This window comes from Abramis brama, assembly GCF_963993115.1.
Source record: "Abramis brama genome assembly, chromosome: 9".
Lineage (NCBI taxonomy): Eukaryota > Metazoa > Chordata > Actinopteri > Cypriniformes > Leuciscidae > Abramis > Abramis brama.
The window spans coordinates 24,046,425-24,068,245 of NC_139971.1; the positions used below are offsets into that span (position 1 = coordinate 24,046,425).

General features: G+C 38.2%; 1 protein-coding gene across 2 annotated transcripts in view; it reads right to left on the reverse strand.

Annotated features, from left to right (window-relative positions):
• fchsd2 (FCH and double SH3 domains 2) overlaps positions 1–21,821 on the reverse strand; it is a 94,058-nt gene that overhangs the window by 38,003 nt on the left and 34,234 nt on the right. For both annotated transcript variants that reach the window (XM_084125009.1, XM_084125010.1), the window contains exon 4: positions 1,770–1,849. In XM_084125009.1, coding sequence (XP_083981135.1) covers positions 1,770–1,849 — 80 coding nt within the window. The remainder of the gene's footprint in view (positions 1–1,769; positions 1,850–21,821) is intronic.

Below are 21,821 nucleotides of genomic sequence, written 5' to 3' on the forward strand. Positions count from 1 at the left end.
AGAGAAATGTGATGCAGTGGCAGATCCCCTATGGCAGATCCAGAGTGAGACAGAAACACTAGTGGTTCACGCTTGCGCACATACTGCTGGTTTGGCGCGCAGTGTTCTGATTCGCTTATTTCCTATTTACTTGTTGGTGGACGCAATCCAGAATTACTGTTGGTTAAATTATAATCAGACCCCCTCAAACCCCCCCCCCCCCCCCCTCCTTAAAAAAAAAACTCTTCGGATCTGCACGATTCACACAAGTCACCCAAACTGACGTGAAAAAAGCGGGAGGCGCCGAAAAGCGCGCTGTTTGCACCCCTGTATACTATACAAATAGTATAAAAAACATTTCAGAAAAAGTTTCTTTCAATCTTTTCCATGGGCCAAATAGTATTTTTAATTGCTTTTTATTTTTCTCAGACCATGAGTTCTGTTATTATTATTCAAATCATTCTTTTATTTATTTAAACTAGTATTGTGAACATGCACTGCATTTATGATTAGGACTTAGGACTTGAAGTGGTTTTCCTTCATCTGCAGTCCCTCAGCTCACCATCGGTGTCGCCAAACTGCCCCGTCTCCAGAATGTTCGCACGCATGGGTCAGAGTTTGCGTGCAGGTAAGCAAATTTTCCCGTCAAGTTTGTTTTTATAAATCACAACTTGCGCGTCGGAAGTGTGCATTATTGCGAAAACGCCTTTCAGGGCCTGTTTTGTGCGTACGCAATGGTTATAAATGAGGCCAGAGCATTTAACAGAAGCATTCAAGTAAGAATTGTATTCTTATTAAAGCTACTAAAGTTATTCAACAAAGAGCAGTGAGTAATTTTCTGTTTTTCTTTTGTTGTTTGATTCATATAACAGCATACAGCAGTAGGTACTGTATATTACACTGCCGTCACTTTAATACACAGATCTAATATACACATGCGATTTCTTTCCCTGCTGTTCACGTTCACAGACATAACCGACTGTTTATGTGAACTTTGTGGGGTTTTTTTTTTTTGACATAACCTTAAAGAGAACTTTATACTCACGGGACGCGCCGTCTGACATCCAGCTTTCTGTGCGAGTGCTTTGGATGTGTGCGCTCAAAAAAACATATATCAAAAGTTTAAACTGATATGGCTTTAAAACGCATGCAAATAATAACTTTCATGATAATGAAGAACTACAATATCAAGTGAGCGTGACCGCGATAAGAGGCGATAATCAAAACGAAACCGATGTTTTAGTTTTTGGCAGAGTATCAGAGGCACGAACTGTAAAAGCTCCGCCCTCTTCTGGAAAGTGGGGTGGGGAGCAGCAGCACATTTGCATTTAAAGATACATAAAAGAAAACAGCATGTTTTTGCTTCTACTCAAAAATGGGAATTTACAACATGGTATAATAAATTACCTGTGGGTTATTTTGAGCTGAAACTTCGTAGACAAATTCTGGGGACACCTGAGACTTATATTACATCTTGTAAAAAGGGGCATAACAGGTCCCCATTAATTCATGTAGTTCATTTCCTTTAGCTCATGTAGTTCTATTTGAAACAACTCACCATCATGTACATCCAAATGTTTATTATTACCATGCCAAGTGTCAAATAATAAAATAGCAGTCCTATAGTAGTCAGAACAACACTTTCCGCAGTGAAATTAATCACTAGACTACTTTAAAACTTAATTATGGCAGTGTTGTAAGACTCAAGAAACAAACTCACTGTAAAGCACCCAGCGGGAAAATGATAGTCATTAAACATCAAGATTAATAAACTTGTTTTTTTCACTCACCTGTAGTCTGTCCTCTGATCATCTGGTTTGATCCCAGGCCAGTCCCTCTTTAAATACTGACTTGCCAACTTCTGCAGTGCCTGAAAAATATATAAAAAACAACAAAAACCAGCATAAGATGGTTGAATTTGTTTAGTTTCTCAAGCTACATCACAATTCCATTGCTATCTCTCATAAATAAGCGAAAGACAAATTAGTGCATACAAAATCATAGTATACTGGTATGCCAAATGTGCCTATGAAATGTTTTTTTGGGGGGTAATATTAATCCCTTACGCAACAGACTTTTTCAGCTGAAAAAAAAAGCTACATTTCAATAGCAGTTTATAAAAGAATCTAAAAGTTTTCATGAAATTCTAAAAATTAATTCATGAATTTTAAGCTAATTAATGTTAATCCTTAAATTGCAAACACAAGCAGAAATAAACAAGGACAAGACATTTAATTATGTGGATGCCTACGTGCTGTTTTACTATCAAAAATGCTTTGCCTGCTGTAGTGTGCCGTTATAAAAGCATGTGAATTTGAACGCAACCTCAATGTCTTCGCATATTTTGTGTTTTCGAACATGAACACAAAGCAATTAACAGGCCATATGCGTGTTCTCATGACCCTGTCATCGAGCACCATTTATCACTAGCACAAACACACAACACGTTACAAAGCAACCCAAATTCCAACGACTGTGACATATGTTTGCTGTTGGCATGAAGAACGGGGAGTGCGTACGGGTTCCTTTGGGAACGTCAAAGGCCTAGGCTCGAAATTACAGTTCCATCCCTAACTGCTCAAACGCCACCTGACATATGGTGAAACGAACAAGGCGGCCCTACTTCCTAATATTTTCACTATAGAGCCCTGGCCCTCTTCCGTCATATTGTAAATGGAGATGCACCTCTATTTGAGGCTGATTAGCCTCTGGCTTTCATAGCGGCCCATCCCCACCTGCCCGCTTCCCAGATAGCAAACAACGGCGCTCAAAGCCGCTCGCTGCGAACACAGCATCTACAGTGCGAGCGGATGAGAGCATGGCATGTGTTTGTGTAAGCAGCAGGGAATGAGGCAGGAGAAAGGAGCCCTTCTCTTCGGCTGAGGGCGGCGGTGTGGCACAGACTGGCCTCTTTCAGCCCCTCAACAGGACATTACAGATCAGCTGGGCTGACGCCTTTTATTTTCCTTCCTCTGCATGACTCCCTCAAGCATATTAGAATAATCACTGGACATGTTTTTCAACGCTGGACACGCACACACATACACACTTACAAAGAAAACAAGACGGAATAAAAAGGTCAAAGAGAAAAGAAAACTTAAAACAAAAAAGACTTAGTGTGTACAAGGTTGGGCGATATGTTAAATATTAACAATATACTCTATGGGCCCTATTTTAACGATCTGAAACGCAAGTGGCAAAGCGCAAGTAACTTTGTGGGCGGGTCTCGGCCCTGTTGCTATTTTCCCGGCGGGATAAATGGCTCTTGCGCCCGGCGCAAATCTAAAAGGGGTTGGTCTGAAGTAGCTTCATTATTCATAGGTGTGGTTTGGGCGTAACGTGAAATAAACCAATCAGAGCGACATCTCACATTCCCTTAAAGAGCAGACGCGCTTTTTCCTTGGCGTATTGGCGGATTTGCCAGGCACGCGCCAGGAGCGGTTCACAGCCGAGGAGAGCAACGCTCTCGTCACGGCCGTAAAAGAGAGAGAAGTGACATTGGGGATGGAGAAACACACCCAAATTAAACAGGCATATAATAATGTGGTAAATGTGTAAGCTAGATGTATGCTTTTATAATAAATTGTCTATCTATCTATCTATCTATCTATCTATCTATCTATCTATCTATCTATCTATCTATCTATCTATCTATCTATCTATCTATCGTTTGTAATAATATGATTTGCAAAAATGAAAACTGCTGCTTCTGTGTAGATTAGAGAATCAAAGTGTATGCGCGTTGTGCACGCTATACATTATGGTCAAGCATGCGCCCTTAAAATAGCATAATGAACAACGCGCGATGCGCCACTGACTTTAGACTAGGTTTTTTTGGCCAGTGGCGCAATTGTTTTATGGAACAGTAAAATAGCACCAGGGATTGTTTGCGCCGGGACACGCCTCCTTTTTTGCGCTGAACCGCCCAGGGAGCGCAAGTTCATTCCCTAGTTTAGCGACGTGCTTTTGTGGAGGGAAAAGCGCGCTTTGTGCGGGTGCAAAATAGGAATGAAACATGCGTCGGTGTACAAAGTCAATTGCGCTGGGTGCAAGATAGGGCCCTATATGTTGCTGGAGAAATACACCTGAGCAACAGTACAAATCTTTATTCGACTTTATTTGCCAATAAAGTAGGGCTGTCAATCGATTAAAATTTTCAATCGCGATTAATCGCATGATTGCATGAGTTAACTCGCGATTAATCACACTTTTTTTTATTTGTTCTAAATGTACCTTAAATTAATACTTTTCAAGTTTGTAATACTCTAATCAACATGGGCATGGACAAATATAGATGCTTTTTGCAAATGTATGTTTATTATTGAAACCATAGTCAATATAGAGCATGAAGACAAGACATGTTTCAAAGGTCATAGATGTTTTTCAAAGAACTTGTTCATGCAGCTCTTCTGAAAATGCTAAATGTACATTTATTATTTATTATTACATTATTGTTTGTCTCTCTCTGTGCCCATTTTGATGAAGCTAAATTCTCAATAAAACTGTTTTCATTGGTAGCCTATATTTTACGGTTTCTGTTGTCAGACAACGGAATGAATATGAAATGGTGACTGAAACGCGACCTATTAAGACATAACCAGCTCTCCCTTCCAAGACGTTAATCTGCACAAAAATCCTGGTAATCGAGCCGTCGTCTGATGAAATCAAATACGCATAATTTCGGCTATACTTGCATGTAAAATTAGAGAAGCAACATAATATCTGTGTTTAACTGAATTAAGGCGCAGCTCCTCCGCGCGAGACGCAGAGAGAGAGAGAGAGAGAGAGAGAGAGAGAGAGGGGTGCGCGCGCGCGCTGGGAGAGCAGTATACCGGCGGTAAAATTAGAGAAGCAACATAATATCTGTGTTTAACTGAATTAAAGCGCTGCTCCTCCGCGCGAGACGCAGAGAGAATATATAAATATGCCAATGTTTAAATATTTTTTAAATAAATCGATATAATTTTAAATAAATAAAAACACCCTTTTAAACTCATAAGAATAGAAACACACAAGAATAGAAAACATCCTTTTTCATATGCAAATACTGCAAATTTCAATCATATGTATATCAATATGTTTTTTTTTACTGAGAAACACACACACATACACCACAAAATAAAGAAACAAACAGGAAAAAGGGTACTAGACAATGACTGGTAAGTGCGGCACCAGAAAGACTGACACAATATCGACAACACGACTGCTGTTTCTTCAGAACTGAGCCGCTGCGGTCAGCCAGCAGTAAACACAGTCCAAGCAAAGCCATAAGAATTTCACATGAAAGAAACAGGAGCCACTAATGTAAACATGAAGAAAAATGAAATGACCCAGTCTAAACATTCAATCAGGCAAATCGGACGAAACAACAGAAAGATTCAGAAATGTCCCGTCAAATAAGGCCTGAATCTCTCAAACCTGACAAGAACGCTTGCTAATGGCCCAGTTAAGGATGTACTGTAAGCATGAATGTTTTTCAGCAAACTGTTCTGGTTGCCGTTACTGCATTGTGGCCACTTCAGTGTTTGTTGGTAAGAAAGTATCTGTTAAGACTTGAGGCCACACACTGCTCCCTGTAGATTCACGAGAGAGGTGATCAGATTCAGGTGATTGTTGCTTCCAAATGAATGGCAGTCTACAGGTGTGTGTCATGTATATTAAAGCCATAGAAGTCAATTCAAGACTTCCGCTGTCGAGCTCAGGAAATTACAGGCAAACACACCACTTCATCTCTATAAACAGAAGGTGGAGTGGTTGTCATAGCAACCGGAACAATCGCCCTGTGCGGTCCAGATAAGGTGGACCACTGCTTTGAATCCATGCTCTAATAAGGTGTGCCCAGCTAACTCAAAGCTGTGCTGTATTCTGTCATATCAGAACAGAAAATTGCATTAATGACCCTGCCTGTTTTTATCGATTATTTTCTGACTTGACATGAAAATGCAATACCATCTCAGAAACATGCAAATGTTAAAGCTAAAGCATGTCATTTCTGGGAGAGCCACCAAATGAAAATATTATTGGCTTCCCAAACACAACCCGTCTAAGCAAAAACAAGACGACACGGCCCAAACTCACTAAGTCAAGCCTGAAGTTGACATTTCAGACATTTCCAGAAATCTAATATACCAATAGGAAACAATGTAACAATGTTAGATAGGCTAGGCTATTTAATAAATAGCGCACACAGCGTAGAGGAGAATGACAGTCAACTACTTTGAATATTATAGCATTTTGGGCATAACATGTAAATCGTGAAAAGACTGACATTGAAAAATGACACAGAATGATTAAAATATTTAATCCAAATAAATAAATGTTTGTGGTTCGTACTGATGTTATTCATCTGTTCTCATACAGCTACGAACACTGACACCCTGTGGTGAAATAATGGCGTATTTTTAACACCCGCTGCTTTCTCAGATCGGCTTGGGTTGGATTATAACTTCATGTTCCGATGAGTTTGGAAAATTCTGCACGCAGTAAACATCAGAATATACCTTCTCCTGTCAATAAAAATTGACAAATTTTTAAATCTTATTGCGGACACTCATTTTATGTGGCGTTTGTTCAACTCATTGACCAGAGTACGTACATTGAAAGTAAACATAACCGAAAATAAGTGAGACGTACTATTTCCAAACGGAAGTGTGTCACGAAGCTCAGTGCAAGTGGTCCATTTGGTACTTGCACGAATGTCTGAGACGGCACATATACCCGAAGCGCGTGCTCCTTTCACGTCCTAATAGGTTTTTACACAGTGAAATACACAAAAAATTGTGTCCAAAAAGTTTGTATTGGTGCGTATTCACGTAAACGCAGTCAGTTATGTCTTAGGTGAGAGTAAACAGTTGAGGGGAAAATCAGTGTATATTGGATCTGTCTATCATGTCTTAAAGTGACAGAAGCCTAATATAGCTTACCTGCTGATGTCTATCATTAGTGTTAATCAAACAACAAAAGACAAAGAGAAAATCACTTACTGCTCTTGACTGAATAACTTGTTCAATTTCTGTAGTATTTTATATAGACCTACCTGAAAAAAAAAAAAAATTCTAACCTCTTTGAAGCAGTTGTTCACATCAAAATGACAAAAACAATTACCGTTTTTCTTTTTTTATGTGGTGGGGTTAGTAAAAACTTAATGTTGAGTCTGGAGTCCACACTGTGAAAAATACCGGTAATATTTATTCCTTTTCTTTATATACTGATCATTGCTATAGCTTTTTACTATGTTAAATTTACTTATGGTTAAGTAAATATGGTTAATGCAGGAAATATGGTTAATGCAGGTGTGGCTTAGGCAGACAGGGCAGTGCACTAACAAAATATTCATCCATTTGGAAACATAGATCCATACAATAAACTGCCAATAATGTAATGTGTTAAAAAATACATTAAAAATGGCTCAGCATCTTTACAAAACAGTTATTTACAAAAAAGTTATTTTGATCTTTGACCTTTATACACACTGCATGCTATTGTAATGACTCTAGGTCTGTCAAAGCCTCATCTTCATCCATGTAAAATTCAATATGGCAACTACCCTGACCAAGGCCTATAGCCAACAACCTGTCATATAAAACCCACACAAAACACAGAGCCGCAAACGTAGAGAAAACGGATCTGTCTTTCTTTTCAGATCCCATATCGATGGATACAGTCAAGTCCCGCTCTATAGTTTTTCACATTAAAAAAGCTGTTTAACTCAGAAATACAGTAGCTTATGTCACGATACAGAAGTCAAGTCCTAACTTCCATTACATGTTGACTTACAGTTTGCTCAGCAAGCATGAGATGATGTGGAAACCAAAAAACATGGTTAAAACAAGTCAATAAAATCTTGAATTAAACACCTTCCACAGACGAGATATACAGTATACATATAAATACATTTAGACAACTTAACTTAGTGAATACTATCAGGATGTGAAGAGACTTTCAACCAGCATAACAAAACTGTTTCTGGAACAAATCACCAACCCTGTCTTTAACGACATACAGTAATATTTAGTTGGACTCGGACTCTGTCCTTTTTGGACTCGGACTCAACTCAGACTCGAATATGGTGGACTCGAACCCAACAATGCTTTTTCCTAAATTAAAGTATTGACTTCTTTAAAAAAAAAAAAAAAAAAAAAAAATACCCCAAACTTTTGAACAGTAGTGTAAGTAAATTAATCAACAAACAGTAGCTTACTTAAATCAGACTTTCACATTGACAAGTTCAAAATTTATCTGATCACACACCTCTCCTCAACTAACCACACCTAATGCCTGCAGCTTGTTCAAATGCCTAAGTATGAGCACTCCTAACAGTGATGTTTTTGTAAGTGAACACTAATGAATACGGCCACTGTGTCAAAAAGACCATTATTGGTCATAGGTGTGGCAGCAAACAGGCCAGTCGTAACAGGAAGCTCCCACCACTGCACACACAGTCACTTCCTGTTTGCAGGCAGAAGTTGGAGCGGTCGGACCCGACGGCAGGATATCCGCAACAGACCAAACAAAGTGAGAGAACGAAAAAGTGAGAAAGAACGAGAGATAAACGTCTCCTTCCTGCTCTCATGTTCTAGACATCAACTGCTAAATTAACCAGTGAAACTACAACGTTAACTCTTTCCACGCCAGCGTTAAAAAAAAAAAAAAAAAAAAAAAAGTTTCCAGCCACCGCCAGTGTTTTTGAACATTTTCACAAAAATGTCATGGCCCCCAGAATACTTTGTTGTATGAATATTTGAACATGCAATATATCAAAAGAAGGAACAGCCCCTCTGCTTTTAAACAAAAAAGCCATTTTATTCTAGCTTCATGCATTCTTTTTATTTTATTTTTTATCAACACTTGAATGTGGGTTAGTTTCATAAAAAAGCAACATTTTTAGCAAAAAGCTGAGAAAAATCATGTTTTTGTCAAAGACTACATTTGGATGGGATTCAGAACAATGATCAAAACATAGATGAAGTAAATCAAGTCCATCAACACCCCTAACGCTCATCCTGGGTCAACATTTCATTCAGTAACATTAGGCAGTTTTGATTTATATGCGGTTTAATGTTGATGATTTTTATATATGCATATGATTATGTATGATATTGCTTGTTTCTGCATCTTCTTCGCATGTGTTTTGAGCAGGAGATTCTGTACTCTTTCAAAAGATGCTTAATAGCGCCCCTACCGTATAAAAGTGAAAACACAGAAAGTCAGAAATTTCCGTCAAAGGCAGGAAATTGTTAAACAAGAGAAAGTGGGAAAAAGTGGCAATGGGTCTTTCAAGTCATTTTTAATAATGCACACAAGGCCAACGCCATCGCGAACACAATTATTTCTTTGAAGCATTTAGGCCTAAATATGTTTGTAATGCAAGCATCACCTAGAACATGACTGCAAGTTTCACACAAATATACAGAAACTTCTCTTGTTAAGTAGTTTCTCTTGCACTGAAGACTCTCATTACATTTTTATCTCACTGAAAAACTTTCTCCATCTTTATCACTTTCTAATAAATTTAATTTAATCTGGTATAAAAGTGATGGATAACATTGCGTCAGCCACAGGGTTATTATGTAAGGGATAATGTAGAGCGAGGCGGTTGTTATAGCGAATACAACCCCGACAGGCTGATCAGAACCCCAACGCAAAGCGGAGGGGTCTTGAATCAGCCTGAAGGGGTTGTATTTGCTATAACAACCGCCTCGCTCTACATTATCCCGCTTATTACATGGCTATCTACCAAATAAATCAATAATTTGACACAAAATATTGATTTAAAAAAAGTGTTTATTGATTTAAAAACGATTGTATTGCTTCCGCTAAAGAAAATAGTCTGTTCTGTCTCTACGGTTAGAATCCTGCGTCCATAGCAACGCTCTGTTTTTCATGGCAACGGTGTGTTATACTTAGCAGCGGTCTGATATCAAGAAATAACAGACCGCATTCTACATTAGAATTCAACCAAGCCATGTAATACTGTTAACTAAAATAATAAAACATGTTCATTAACTGAAAAAAATATAAATATTAGATTAATATAATATTATATTACTATATCTAGATCTCTCTCTATCTCTATATCTATATATCTATATATATATATATATCTCTCTCTCTATATCTATATATCTATATCTCTCTCTCTATATCTATCTATCTATCTATCTATCTATATATATAAATAAATAAAATAAATAAATAAATAAATATGAACAAACTAAAACTGAACTAAAACTAAAACTGAAATAAAAAATGAATTAAACCTAAACAGTAATATTTAATATAAATAGTTAAAATGGCGAAACAAAATTATTAAAACTGAATCAAATCTAAAAAGAATATAAGCTAATACAAAATATTAATACAAACTATAACAGTATATTCATTCTAATAAAATAAAGAGAAACATGAGAACCCAAAAAAGTGTGACTGTTAGAACGGAGACAAAGTGCGTTTTAAAACAACACCCATGCAGAGAAGAGAAATGAGTCATAATAAAAGCATGACATCACAAAGAAAGGAAATGGAAACTTAAAAAAATAAAAATAATAATAATTCACAAAGGACTAAATAATCACACGAGACCTCTGGGCAGGGATGGCACATTCTACCGGAGGTCTGTGGTGTTGTGTGTGTGTTTGTGCAGCAAACGTTGGCCCGATGTTTTCAGGCTTCAGTCTGCACAGGCTTTTCTTTGTGCGTCCCTCTATTGTAAGGTCAGTTTCCAGAACCGGCCCGACCTGGCCTGTCCTCTCACAGGGGCACAATAGGGGCATTGAGTGGGCACTGAACTGCCTTTGAGCTCTGATAAAGCACCCGAAGGGCTCCTTCACCCCGTGAGCTTTTCTGGCATCATCCAGGTCTGTCCCTGCGATCTTTAAGTGAAGTGGGAGTTCATTCAATTCTCCACGGTTCGGGACTGAGGGGTGAACGGGCTTTCAGCTGGCTCTGGCGTGGCACTGCCCAGTGGGCGGGATGGGCCACAGCTTGGCACCCGGCTAAAGGCTGTGAAAGAGAATGATTTATGTGCTGTGTAAAGTTTGACTGACTCTAAACGACTGGACAGACTTCTGGGACTGTATAAAGCTCAGTTTATTTTAAATAGTGAACCAGTTTGGATGCTTTTTATGCAACTAGGATGCTGTCCAAAATCTCCATGGCCTCTATACCTTAAAGGGCACCTATTATGCTCCTTTTCACAAGATGTAAAATAAGTCTCTGATGTCCCCAGAGTGTGTATGTGAAGTTTTAGCTCAAAATACCCAACAGATATTTTTTTACAGCATGTTTAAATTGTCATTTTTTGGCGCTCAGAAAAACGCGCCGTTTTAGTGTGTATCCCTTTAAATGCAAATGAACTGCTGCTGCCGGCCCATAGGGCGGAGCCTCACGAGCTCGCGCTCAGAGCCAGGACAATCAAAAACACAAACTCTCAGTAGCGGCGTTCATTTCGACCCGGAGTCGGACAATAATGCCCACAGAGCCAGAGAAAATATGCTGTATGGAGATAGAACAGGTATAGTTTAGTTTAATTACGGTTATAACTTATTTGTCATCTGCTTTTATCCACTATTACAAGCCTATTGTAGCAAACCCCGTCTGAATGATGACCAAAATATACTGATGAGTTCAATGAAGTTTATTGTACATCACAAAAAAGATGAAGCGTTAGTTTTACTCCAGAAAATAACTGTAAGCGCTGAATAAACACAGTATAAGAAGTGCGCATTAAAGTCTTATCCATAAACTCTCTCTCTCACCCTTTCATTATCATCAACATGCACAGCGAAGTACACAAAACACTCATTACAACTAACAGTAAACAAATGTATACACACCTTTTCAGTGGGTGCTTAAAAACTGGTAAACTATATATCTGTAAAACGACTCGATGAGCTGTCATAAAGTGCGCGCTCTCACTTTCATTTCTGCCGTGGTCAGTAACGTTAGTCCTGTCGCTCTGAAGACCATAAGCTGGATCACAAATAGTACAGATCCATCCTCGAGTAACAATGAGAGTAAATGAAGACTGCTATGTTCATTCTTATATCCAACAACAAAACACCTCAATCGCTTAGGAGACATTCTTGTCTACAGCTGCTCCGGCGTGGAAACAATGGCGGACTGTGTCCAGCTCACTCAGGGCGGGTCTATGCTCAAACTGCAGTGTCAATCAACAGTCATGGGAGGGGCCTGTGCAAAGTGACGTCACATTGCCCCGAATCTGAGAACAGCTTGTTCTGAGACAGTGCTTATGATTTATGGGGATTTAAAAAAAAGCACTGGGTGGATTTTTATCATTATAGGGTGGTTGTGTACACACACTGCCAACACACATTTATGTTCAAACACCATGTAAAAGTGAATTTTGCATAATAGGTGCCCTTTAAGTCTGGTGATATCATACAACGGCGGAACACAGCTTACAATTAAAACATAGAATCATTTCACCACAAAATCAAAAGAAATTATGCATAAAGAAACGATTATTTTCATGACAGTTAAGAACAACTTACCCCCCAAATTCTCATTACTGTAATACACTTAGATGTTTACTTTTGAGATTTTTTTTGTAATTGGCATTAATGATGATTCTAATTACTAGAATACAGTATTTTTTAGAAATAAAATATTTTTTTTTCATTTAAATCAGCATAAAATGAAATAAATATCATCATGTATAAATTCTTTAGTATTTAAATATTTCATATGGAATGCAATATATTTAGCAATAAAATATGTTTCATTTAAATCAGCATAATTAAAAGGAAGTAAAATAAATAATAACATTACGTATAAATTATTTTGTATATATTAAATATATTATTCAAATTGTATTATGAATTGTATAGGCAAAATAGACCTAAAATAGACTTAAAACTACTTCTTTTTATCACTTTTGGGGTAAAATATTACCTAGACATTTTTGACAGATATATAACAAAATTTTTATAGAAAAAAAAAAATCATTAAAAAAACAAGCCACAGTGCTTTTGGTTCAGAACAGAAGCATTTGATATACTGAGGTTTTAAACCACAGAAGGCAACAGTAAAAACTTTACATCAGTAGTCTCTATTGCACAACACATCACCTCAACAAACCTCAAATAAAACAGCAGCGACTGAGTCGGAGTAAAACAACAAAATGGTGAAGCAAGAATATCCATGTTTAATAATTTGACTCACTATGACTGTCTGATATATAGAAAAGGGTTTTTTTTTGGCTATGAAACAATCAAGTCATCGAAGCACAGCATCAGCCCATGAATTACAACACCCACAGTTTATCAACCTCTCATACAGGATTCATTTCCCTGAAAATGAAACCATTTAATTGCTTTGAAGAAAAAAAAAAAAAAAAAAAAAAAAACCTGGTAAGCATCCAGGTGAGACATTGAATGACTCTAGTAAAAGTACAACTGTGTAAGGTTGAGTGATATGACCATAATGTTAAGCTGTTTTTACAAAGCTGAATTTTCAGCATTACTCCATTCTTCAGTGTCACATGATCCTTCAGAAATCATTATAATATGCTGATTTGATGTCTGCTCAAGAAACATTTCTTTATTATTATTACCATCAATGTTGAGAGAGAGAGAGAGAGAGAGAGAGAGAGAGAGAGAGAGAGAGAGAGAGAGAGAGAGAGAGAGAGAGATTAAATGTAAGAGGTCTGAATATGTCAAGGCTTTGAATCTCGAACAAGACAATTCCCCTATGTGCTGATTCACTTCAAAGCACTCCTAATGGGATGGTGTCCTGACATCCCAAACTATCCTCTCATACACTAAATATGCTTTATATTGCTGCTGAAAGGGTAATGCTTAGGGTAAGATGGTAATTTGTACCCTGGGGCTTCGTGCTTGCCATATGCTGCATGTTCCTCTCATGTTCCTCATGAAATGATAGACACAGTGAGCCGTTTTCTCCTGCTTTCCCTGTTGCTCTCGTGTTGATGACAACAGAGATACAGACATACGGGTCATTAGTGTGGTCAGGGGTCCCGTCAATGAGAACTAGGATAAAGGTGAACAGTGAAAGTCTAGAGAGAAAGGGATCATATCATTTGTAACTTAAAATGTATTAAAATATAACTTAAAATATATTTAAAATGTAATATATTACTGTGATACAAAGCTGAATTTTCAGCATCATTCTTCCAGTTTTCAGTGTCACATGATCCTTCAGAAATTGTCTGAATAATTTTACAACATCAACACCATTATTTTCCAGTTAATTAATGTGAATCTGCTTTGAAACAATCTGTTTTGTAGAAAGTGCTATATAAATAAATCTGACTAAACCTAACTCTAACCCTAACCCTAATATGCAAAAATCACCACCATGATGTTGTGGGTTGTTGCCAGGGTGTTGCTATGCAGTTGAAAAAGTGTTTTGATTGGTTGTTAGCGTATTGCGCAGTTGCTAGGCCCAAGTCAAAAGTGTCCACAATGTTAAAAAAAAGTTGATATGCCTCGGGTCACTGAAATGAAATACTTTTCGAAAAATCCACTGCTATAATTAATACTACTACTACTGACAATACTAAAATACTGCCCACAGCAAACATGACCACAAATTAACAAGTGCAAAAGCTGCAAAGGGGCAAGAAATGCGTAGACACCAGGGGGTGGTGAAACCTAATTCATCTCGTCTATATAGCTTTCACCCTCCTGTCTCTCAAGACAGTGCAACACTGACCAAACCTCTGGTCCCCATTTCACCCCGTGACCTCTGACCTGTTGGCCCACGATTTAATGACCCCTCTGAGATATACGAACCTGGTGGAGTCCAAAAAGTGATGCACATTAAAACAGCAATGGTTTTTTGGTAGGAACTGAAATTGAGCCAGAATTTGGCCCAGATGTCAAGTCCCTCCACACAAACTCTAAAGGGATCAAAACGAACACGAAATGCAAACGTCCAGGAGACCACACACATTAAGCTGAAGCATCGAGCGAGCTCCCGCACGAATAAATATCACACCCAGCCTGTTGGAAGCGATCTGTCCTTGGGGCTGGCGCTGCCACATTATCAGCGTTTTAATGGAGACATGGTGCATTAAAAGACTATTAAAGTGTGCCAGCGCCGCTCACAAAGGAGTGTGAGAATCGATCGTGGCCGTTTTACGCTTTGTCATTCTGATTAATACAGTAGAACAGAGCGGGTGGGGTGAAAACACGTGTTGTGCTGCACTACGTGATGAAAATTCCCATGGAAGGAGAGAGTCTCTAAACAGCAAGGCTGGGAAAGCACGGGAGAGAACCTGATAGAGACATCTGGCCTTGGAATGACCTGCTCCAAACCCGTCCTGCCCCAGAAATCAAAAACAAAACAACATGCACCCCGAGTCTGACCCCCTCAACCCCCTCCACTTTGGCCGGCTTCTCTATGGGAACAGCCCTTTTCTTGCCCATCTTTCTCCAACAGAGGCAACCTGCACATTTACACTTCAGCTAAACACTGAAAGTTTGAGTATGAATGCATTACAACAGTAACTCAATATTGGTAAGTAAAAATGTCAGGCTTGATCGCATAGACCTCTTGTTGCATACTTGTAATTGTGTTTTTCTGATAAAATTGTGCTGGCGATTTGAAATTCCAGTAGTAAAATATGCAAGTAAAATCTTTTTTTTTTTTTTTTTTTGCCCTTTTTACCTAAAAGAAATATCTTAAACATTATACATAAACTCAGAAAACAATTATAAACATAAACTCAGAAAACATTTCTTAGTTTCTGCACATTTGAACGGATGGTAGTTGGTGTGGCGTGACTTTGATGATGTGTATCTTCAGCAGTTTGCAGTGCAGGCTGCAATATTAAAAATATGATGTGTTTTTCATCTCTTAAAAATGCACATTTGACAGTAGCTTAAGTTGACAGTAGCTTGAGTTGGGATGCAAATGTAAAATTATGTTCATTAGCAAAAACAGTAACATCTGTAAAAATTTAAACAGCCTTAAAGGGTAAAATGTAAATATTCTGACTGTTGGAGTTAGGACTACTTTTATTAAAATTAACCATTGGTTATTCATAGTGTCACACAATTTTTTTTTTTTTTTTTTTTTTGGTATAGATACAAATACTGTAATTATAATCCATTATTCCTTTAATACGTCTAAAATAATAATTAATAAAATTTAGAGTTTTCCCAGTGGGCCGCAGTACAATGTGGGCCGGCCAGTTAGTATTACTATAGTAAATCCATGGTAAATGAAGGTGATTTGTAGATTGAAAACCCTTCTAACGGGATTCAGTTTTGTCATTTGGCTTGTTCTTCACTGAATTCAAGCACTTCTCACTGGATCTCTGTAACATTACGTTCTTTCTGTCTGCACCCGTTCTTGTTAGTCCTACCTAATTAGTTTAATCTTCCTCCACCTGTGCCTGTTTAGTTCCCTCATTCACTTTGTGTATTTATTCTCCCTGTTCTGTTCAGTCCCTTGTCGGTTCTCGTTTATGTTAGTTGTGTTTGTGTCTGTCCTGCTTGAACTTTTCAAGTAAAGTTTGTGTTTACCCTGATCTTCGTCTCGTGTCTTCAACCACCACCACAGCCTTACAATCTCACAGCGCTGTTTAGTAGTTGTGTGATCGAGACCGATCAGGGAGTAAACGCTCTAGTAAGCTCGCGCGGTGTTGCCGTTTGAGCCGAGAGGATAAATGGTCCGTGTGGCGTGGTTCAAAAGAGTAGCGATGTTTTCTTACGCTTCTGGTGCATAAACATTATATGGAACATTTATCGAACTCTTGTTATAATTGTATCTAGGAATATTATATCGCGATAATTATCGTTTTATCGCCCAGCCCTAGTGCAACACGATTCTCATGCAGAAATACACAACCAGCTTCTGTGACCTCAAAAGGGTTCTTCCTATTATCTCCCTGACGTGCTGATGCACAGTTGGCTCCGTTTCTGTACCTGGAAGAGCGTCTGGCTCCATTGCGCTGAAGCTTAATGGGTTTTACGGCCTATTTTAAAAAGGCTATTATCAGCTTTGCTGCCCAGACATACACAAACATAAGCAGACACACACCACGTCAGATGGGGATGCCAATAAACGGTACTGCACCATTCCTTGTATTTGTTCACACAGTCTTCTCACACTCTACAGGAGGTCCGTCTGTCTATCCATCTCCCTCTATCACTCTAGTCACTTTCCTTCCTTCCATCTAGCTCTGTCAGTCCCTCCCTGAACCGTGATTGATGATCCCATCAGGAGTCACTTCACCCCAAACCATGACATCATCTCCTTACTGGCCTCTCGGTTGCGTTCAGCTGCAGTCGACCGGGCCATGCAGGATTATGCAAAACTACAGATGCTGATGTAAGCCGTGTCACGCTTGAGAGTGAAAGAGATGCGTCTACCTGCGACAGAGAAATCCACTGACGTAAACGGGATTTAAATGGCTAGTTCACCCAAAAATGAAAATGATCCCATGATTTACTCACTCTCAAGCCATCCCAGGTTTATATGACTTTCTTCTTTCAGCCAAAACACAATTGGAGTTATATTAAAAAAATATCCTGGCTCTTCCAAGCTTCATAATGGGAGTGAATGGTACCCTAGATTTTGAAGCCCAAAAAAGGCCTGCATTAACCCCCTGGAGTCGTATGGATTACTTTTATGATGGATGGATGCACTTTTTTGGGCTTCAAAGTCTAGGGTACTATTAACTCCCATTATAAAGCTTGGAAGAGCCAAGTTATTTTTTAATATAACTCCGATTTTGTTCGGCTAAAAGAAGAAAGTCATATACAGGATTGCTTGAGGGCGAGTAAATTATAGGATAATTTTCATTTTTGGGTGAACTAACCCTTTAATGTATTGTTTTTATAATACCAACTTACGGATGGATAATAAACATCCTATTCCACAATTTTGTAAACTTTTCTGACCCATAGAATTAGGCTAAAGAGGCTGCTTTTGCTACTTTATCTTTATGACTTTGCATTCCCATAATTCTCATTCCTAAAGCTGAGCATTAATAAAATAAATAAAACTCATATCTCATTATCCGATAAGACAGTGAAAGCAGAACTGTGGGGAATTTCTTCCCCTGAGAAGTAATTAGGGCCAAATCTCTTATGTTCACCATTTATTTGATCAAAAAACCCCTGTAAAACAGTAATATTGTGAAATATTATTACAACTTAAAAGAAACGTTTTCTATTTGAATATATTTGAAACTGTAATTTATTCCTGTGATGCAAAGCTGAATTTTTCAATGTCACAAAGCTGAAGTCTTCAGTGTCACATGATCCTTTAGAAATCATACTAATATGCTGATTTTGTCGTCAAGAAACATTTGTTTTTATAATCAATGTTGAAAACAGTTGTGCTGCTCTAGTTTGTGGAAACTGTGATAGTTTTTTTTTCTAGGATTCTATGATTAATAGAAAGTTCAAAAGAACAGCATTATTTTGTAGAATATTATGTAACATTATAAATGCCTTTACTGTCACTTTTGATCAATTTAATGTATCTTTACTGAATAAAACTTAATTTCTTCTAAAAAAATATTTTTTTGACCCCAAACCTTTGAACGGTAGTTCATATGGTCCAAACAACCATGGTGGTGATATTTTAAAACAATAAATTTTTCTTGGAGAACACGAAGAGGATGATTAGAGAAACTCACAGTAACTAAAAAAAAAAAAACTTCTCAAAATCATTCTAATGCTGATTTGCTGAATTAGACATCATTACATTATCATTTTTTAATATCAATATTGAAAACAGTTGTGCTGTGATACATTTGTTTTCAGGATTCTTTGATGAACAGAAAGTTCAAAAGAACAGCATTTATTTGAAATACAAGTCTTTTGTAACATTATAAATGACTTTACTGACACTTTCGATCAATTTAATGCATCATTACTGAATAAAGTATTAATTTAATAAAAAAATATTTTTGAATAGTAGTGTAGATTCAGTTATATTATGTGATATATCAATTTTTGAGCATTCATTTACATATTAACAAGCAGTATCTCAATGGGAGTGCAGAGACAGGATTCTCACATGATCCCCCAGATACATTCGGTCTAACAGCACCGCAACTACGTGACATCCAGCGGTTTAATTACTGTCGGTGTAAACTGTGAACGGCCCTTCAGTTATAGCACCAAACAGCCCACTGTAATCTGCTCCACACTGTACTGTCTGCAGGTTTGTCTGTACCTGTCAAGCACGTCAGCTCTTTAAACCTTCTCCATGTGAGCGTGTATGCAGTCTCCAGTGAACACTGGCCTGTAAGGATGTGCTGTCAGGCTGTTCTCAGACTTCTGACATATGTTTGTCCCTGAGCCAGACTGTAACTCTCTCTCTCTCTCTCTCTCTCTATGCTTCATATTCATGCAGTTCTGCTGTATAAACACAGGCTAAAAAAATAAGAACAGCCTCAAATCGAGCAGCTTGTAGAAGAGAAATGCTTTTAGTTTCCCCAAGCAATTAGACTTGAAATATTCACCTGATGGACGACAAAAATGGACAGAAAAGAAAAAAAATCCTGTAGACCTGAGCCATATATAGAGACTTTCACTAGGACATTTCACAACCAGCTAGCAACCGCTCAGAGCACCCTAGCAACCACATAACGCAATGGAAAGAGACTTTTCTTCAGCATAAGACTTCAATTCATAAAAAAATAACGGCGTTTTTTGAAAAAATGTCAATGCAAGGATAATGGCAATGAATTGTGGCTGCATATATACAAGATGACCTAATTTTTTAGAGAGTTTTAATTTAGAAGAATGCGATTGATATGACACGTCCTTAAATAAAACGGATAATATATTGCAATGTATCGTGATGCTCACGCAAATAACAAATAAATCCTTTGGGCTCTCGTTAACAGACTAATGGCTCTCTTTTGTCCATCTAAGTCATATTTAATCAATTTATTCATTAGCATGTGGATGTGCGAGCGAGCAGGGAGGAGGCCGGCCGCCGCACAAAGAGTCGCTTGATTTGTTCTGGACAGGTGGCCGAGCCGACCAGTGGCGGATGCCGCTCTCGCAGAGAGCCCGCCCACAATGGCACTAAAGACGATTATGCAAATGCAAGACCTTTCCCGGAGACTTTCCCAGGAAGGGGAGCGCGCGAGAGCGAGGGGGATTGGAGGAGCGCGCGCGCGAAAGGGGGGAGAGCTGCACTGCGGACGTCAGGCCGATTGTGTCTCAGCTGGAGAGAAGGATGAAAAAGGCTGTCTGAGCCTGTGCATTCCAGCGCTGTTCGAAGATGTATTTCCTAATGGCTGTGGCTGGTTTCTTGCAATCTCGCCGTGGTTAGCAGAACATGGAGATAAACTCACATCTGCCATGCCTGATGAGTGTCCCTGAGATATTATTGGCACGATAATTACAGCTGACAGATGAGTGTCACAATCATGCTGAGAATAACTAGATTAAAGTGAAAAGAGGGAAATAATAAAACATTTAATTACAGCCCAATTCCTCCATGGGGAAAAGAGGGATGGTGGGAAGAGAGAGAAAGAGTGTAGTGAGCTTTTAAAGCATTATACGTTTTGGTTTCATTTTTGTTTAGTTTAATTTGAAGCACTACAATAACTAACAGAAATAAAAATGAATAAATACTACATAGATGCATGTATAAAAATGACTAAAACCAAAATTGAAATAAAAAAATAACACAGCATAGTCTTAGACAAACAAAGTCTCTTTGTCTTTTGTTGTTTGATTAACATTTTTATGCTGTGATTTATTATGCTGCTGTCAAATTAAAAGGCAACGAACGGATCCAATATACTGATACACATGAGTTTTCTTTCTCAGATGTTTACGTTCACTTAAGACAAAGCTGACGGTGTTTACGAGGACATTTTTACATAATTTTGGGTGTATTTAAGATGCAAAAGAACTCAATTCAGTATTCGCACACAATATGAGAGGTGGCTTTCTGTTCAGCATGCGAGTACCGAATTGAGTTCTCATTCTTGCACATTAAAGTGCGCACAAAGGAATTGATAAGCGGAATTGAAATGTTAATTATATATTAATTATGTATCAGATTCCTGACCTTAAGTACCCAATTCCAGAATTGAAATATATTTTTGATTCCCAACCCTAGTCATAGTATTGTGCATTAAAATAAGTCTTTTAAAATCTGCATCTGTAATCAATGTGCAAGAAAAGGAATAAAACTAGATGTTTTACAGCCACTATCGTGGTCATCTCAGCTGGAAACTGCAGTAAATTGTATGAATAGTTAAGTTTTTGGAGTAAAGGTCAACACACAAGTGCATTCACACACACTCTCGTCTCACACACTCGGACAAACCAAGTCTGTGGGAGCTGATGCCTGCAGACACTATAATCCTGTATTTACCCTCAATATTTACATATGCATAAGCAAATAATCTTCCTAAACCGCTCAAGAAGTTTTCTCAACCCTCAATGATTTGTGGTTGGTGCCTAAGCAAGTCTAATATTGAGTTTGTTCATGCAACACTCACTGCCACCATGCTAGTGGAGCTGGGATTGGTATCATGTTGCTAGGGTGGTTACAAGCAGTGTGGGATAAGATATGCTCAAAAGTTTAGTTCTTTGCGACCTTCCTCTCACATGTGACTGACAATTAGCTACGAGTTCTGCCTACACACAGGGGGCTTATGATCTACATATTATAAATGCCAAAGGTTCAAAAGCCTGGTCTGCTCCCGCTGAACATGCCAAAAATGGACCAAATTTCACATTCCCACTGGAAGTCCTCACAAATGAAGCCATTTAATTACATTGGCAGCACAGGTTGCGCAAATGCAACCAAATCTGTGGGAAAGGGCTGGAGATGTATGGGTAGGACCAGGAACTAAACTGTGAGACTGTGGG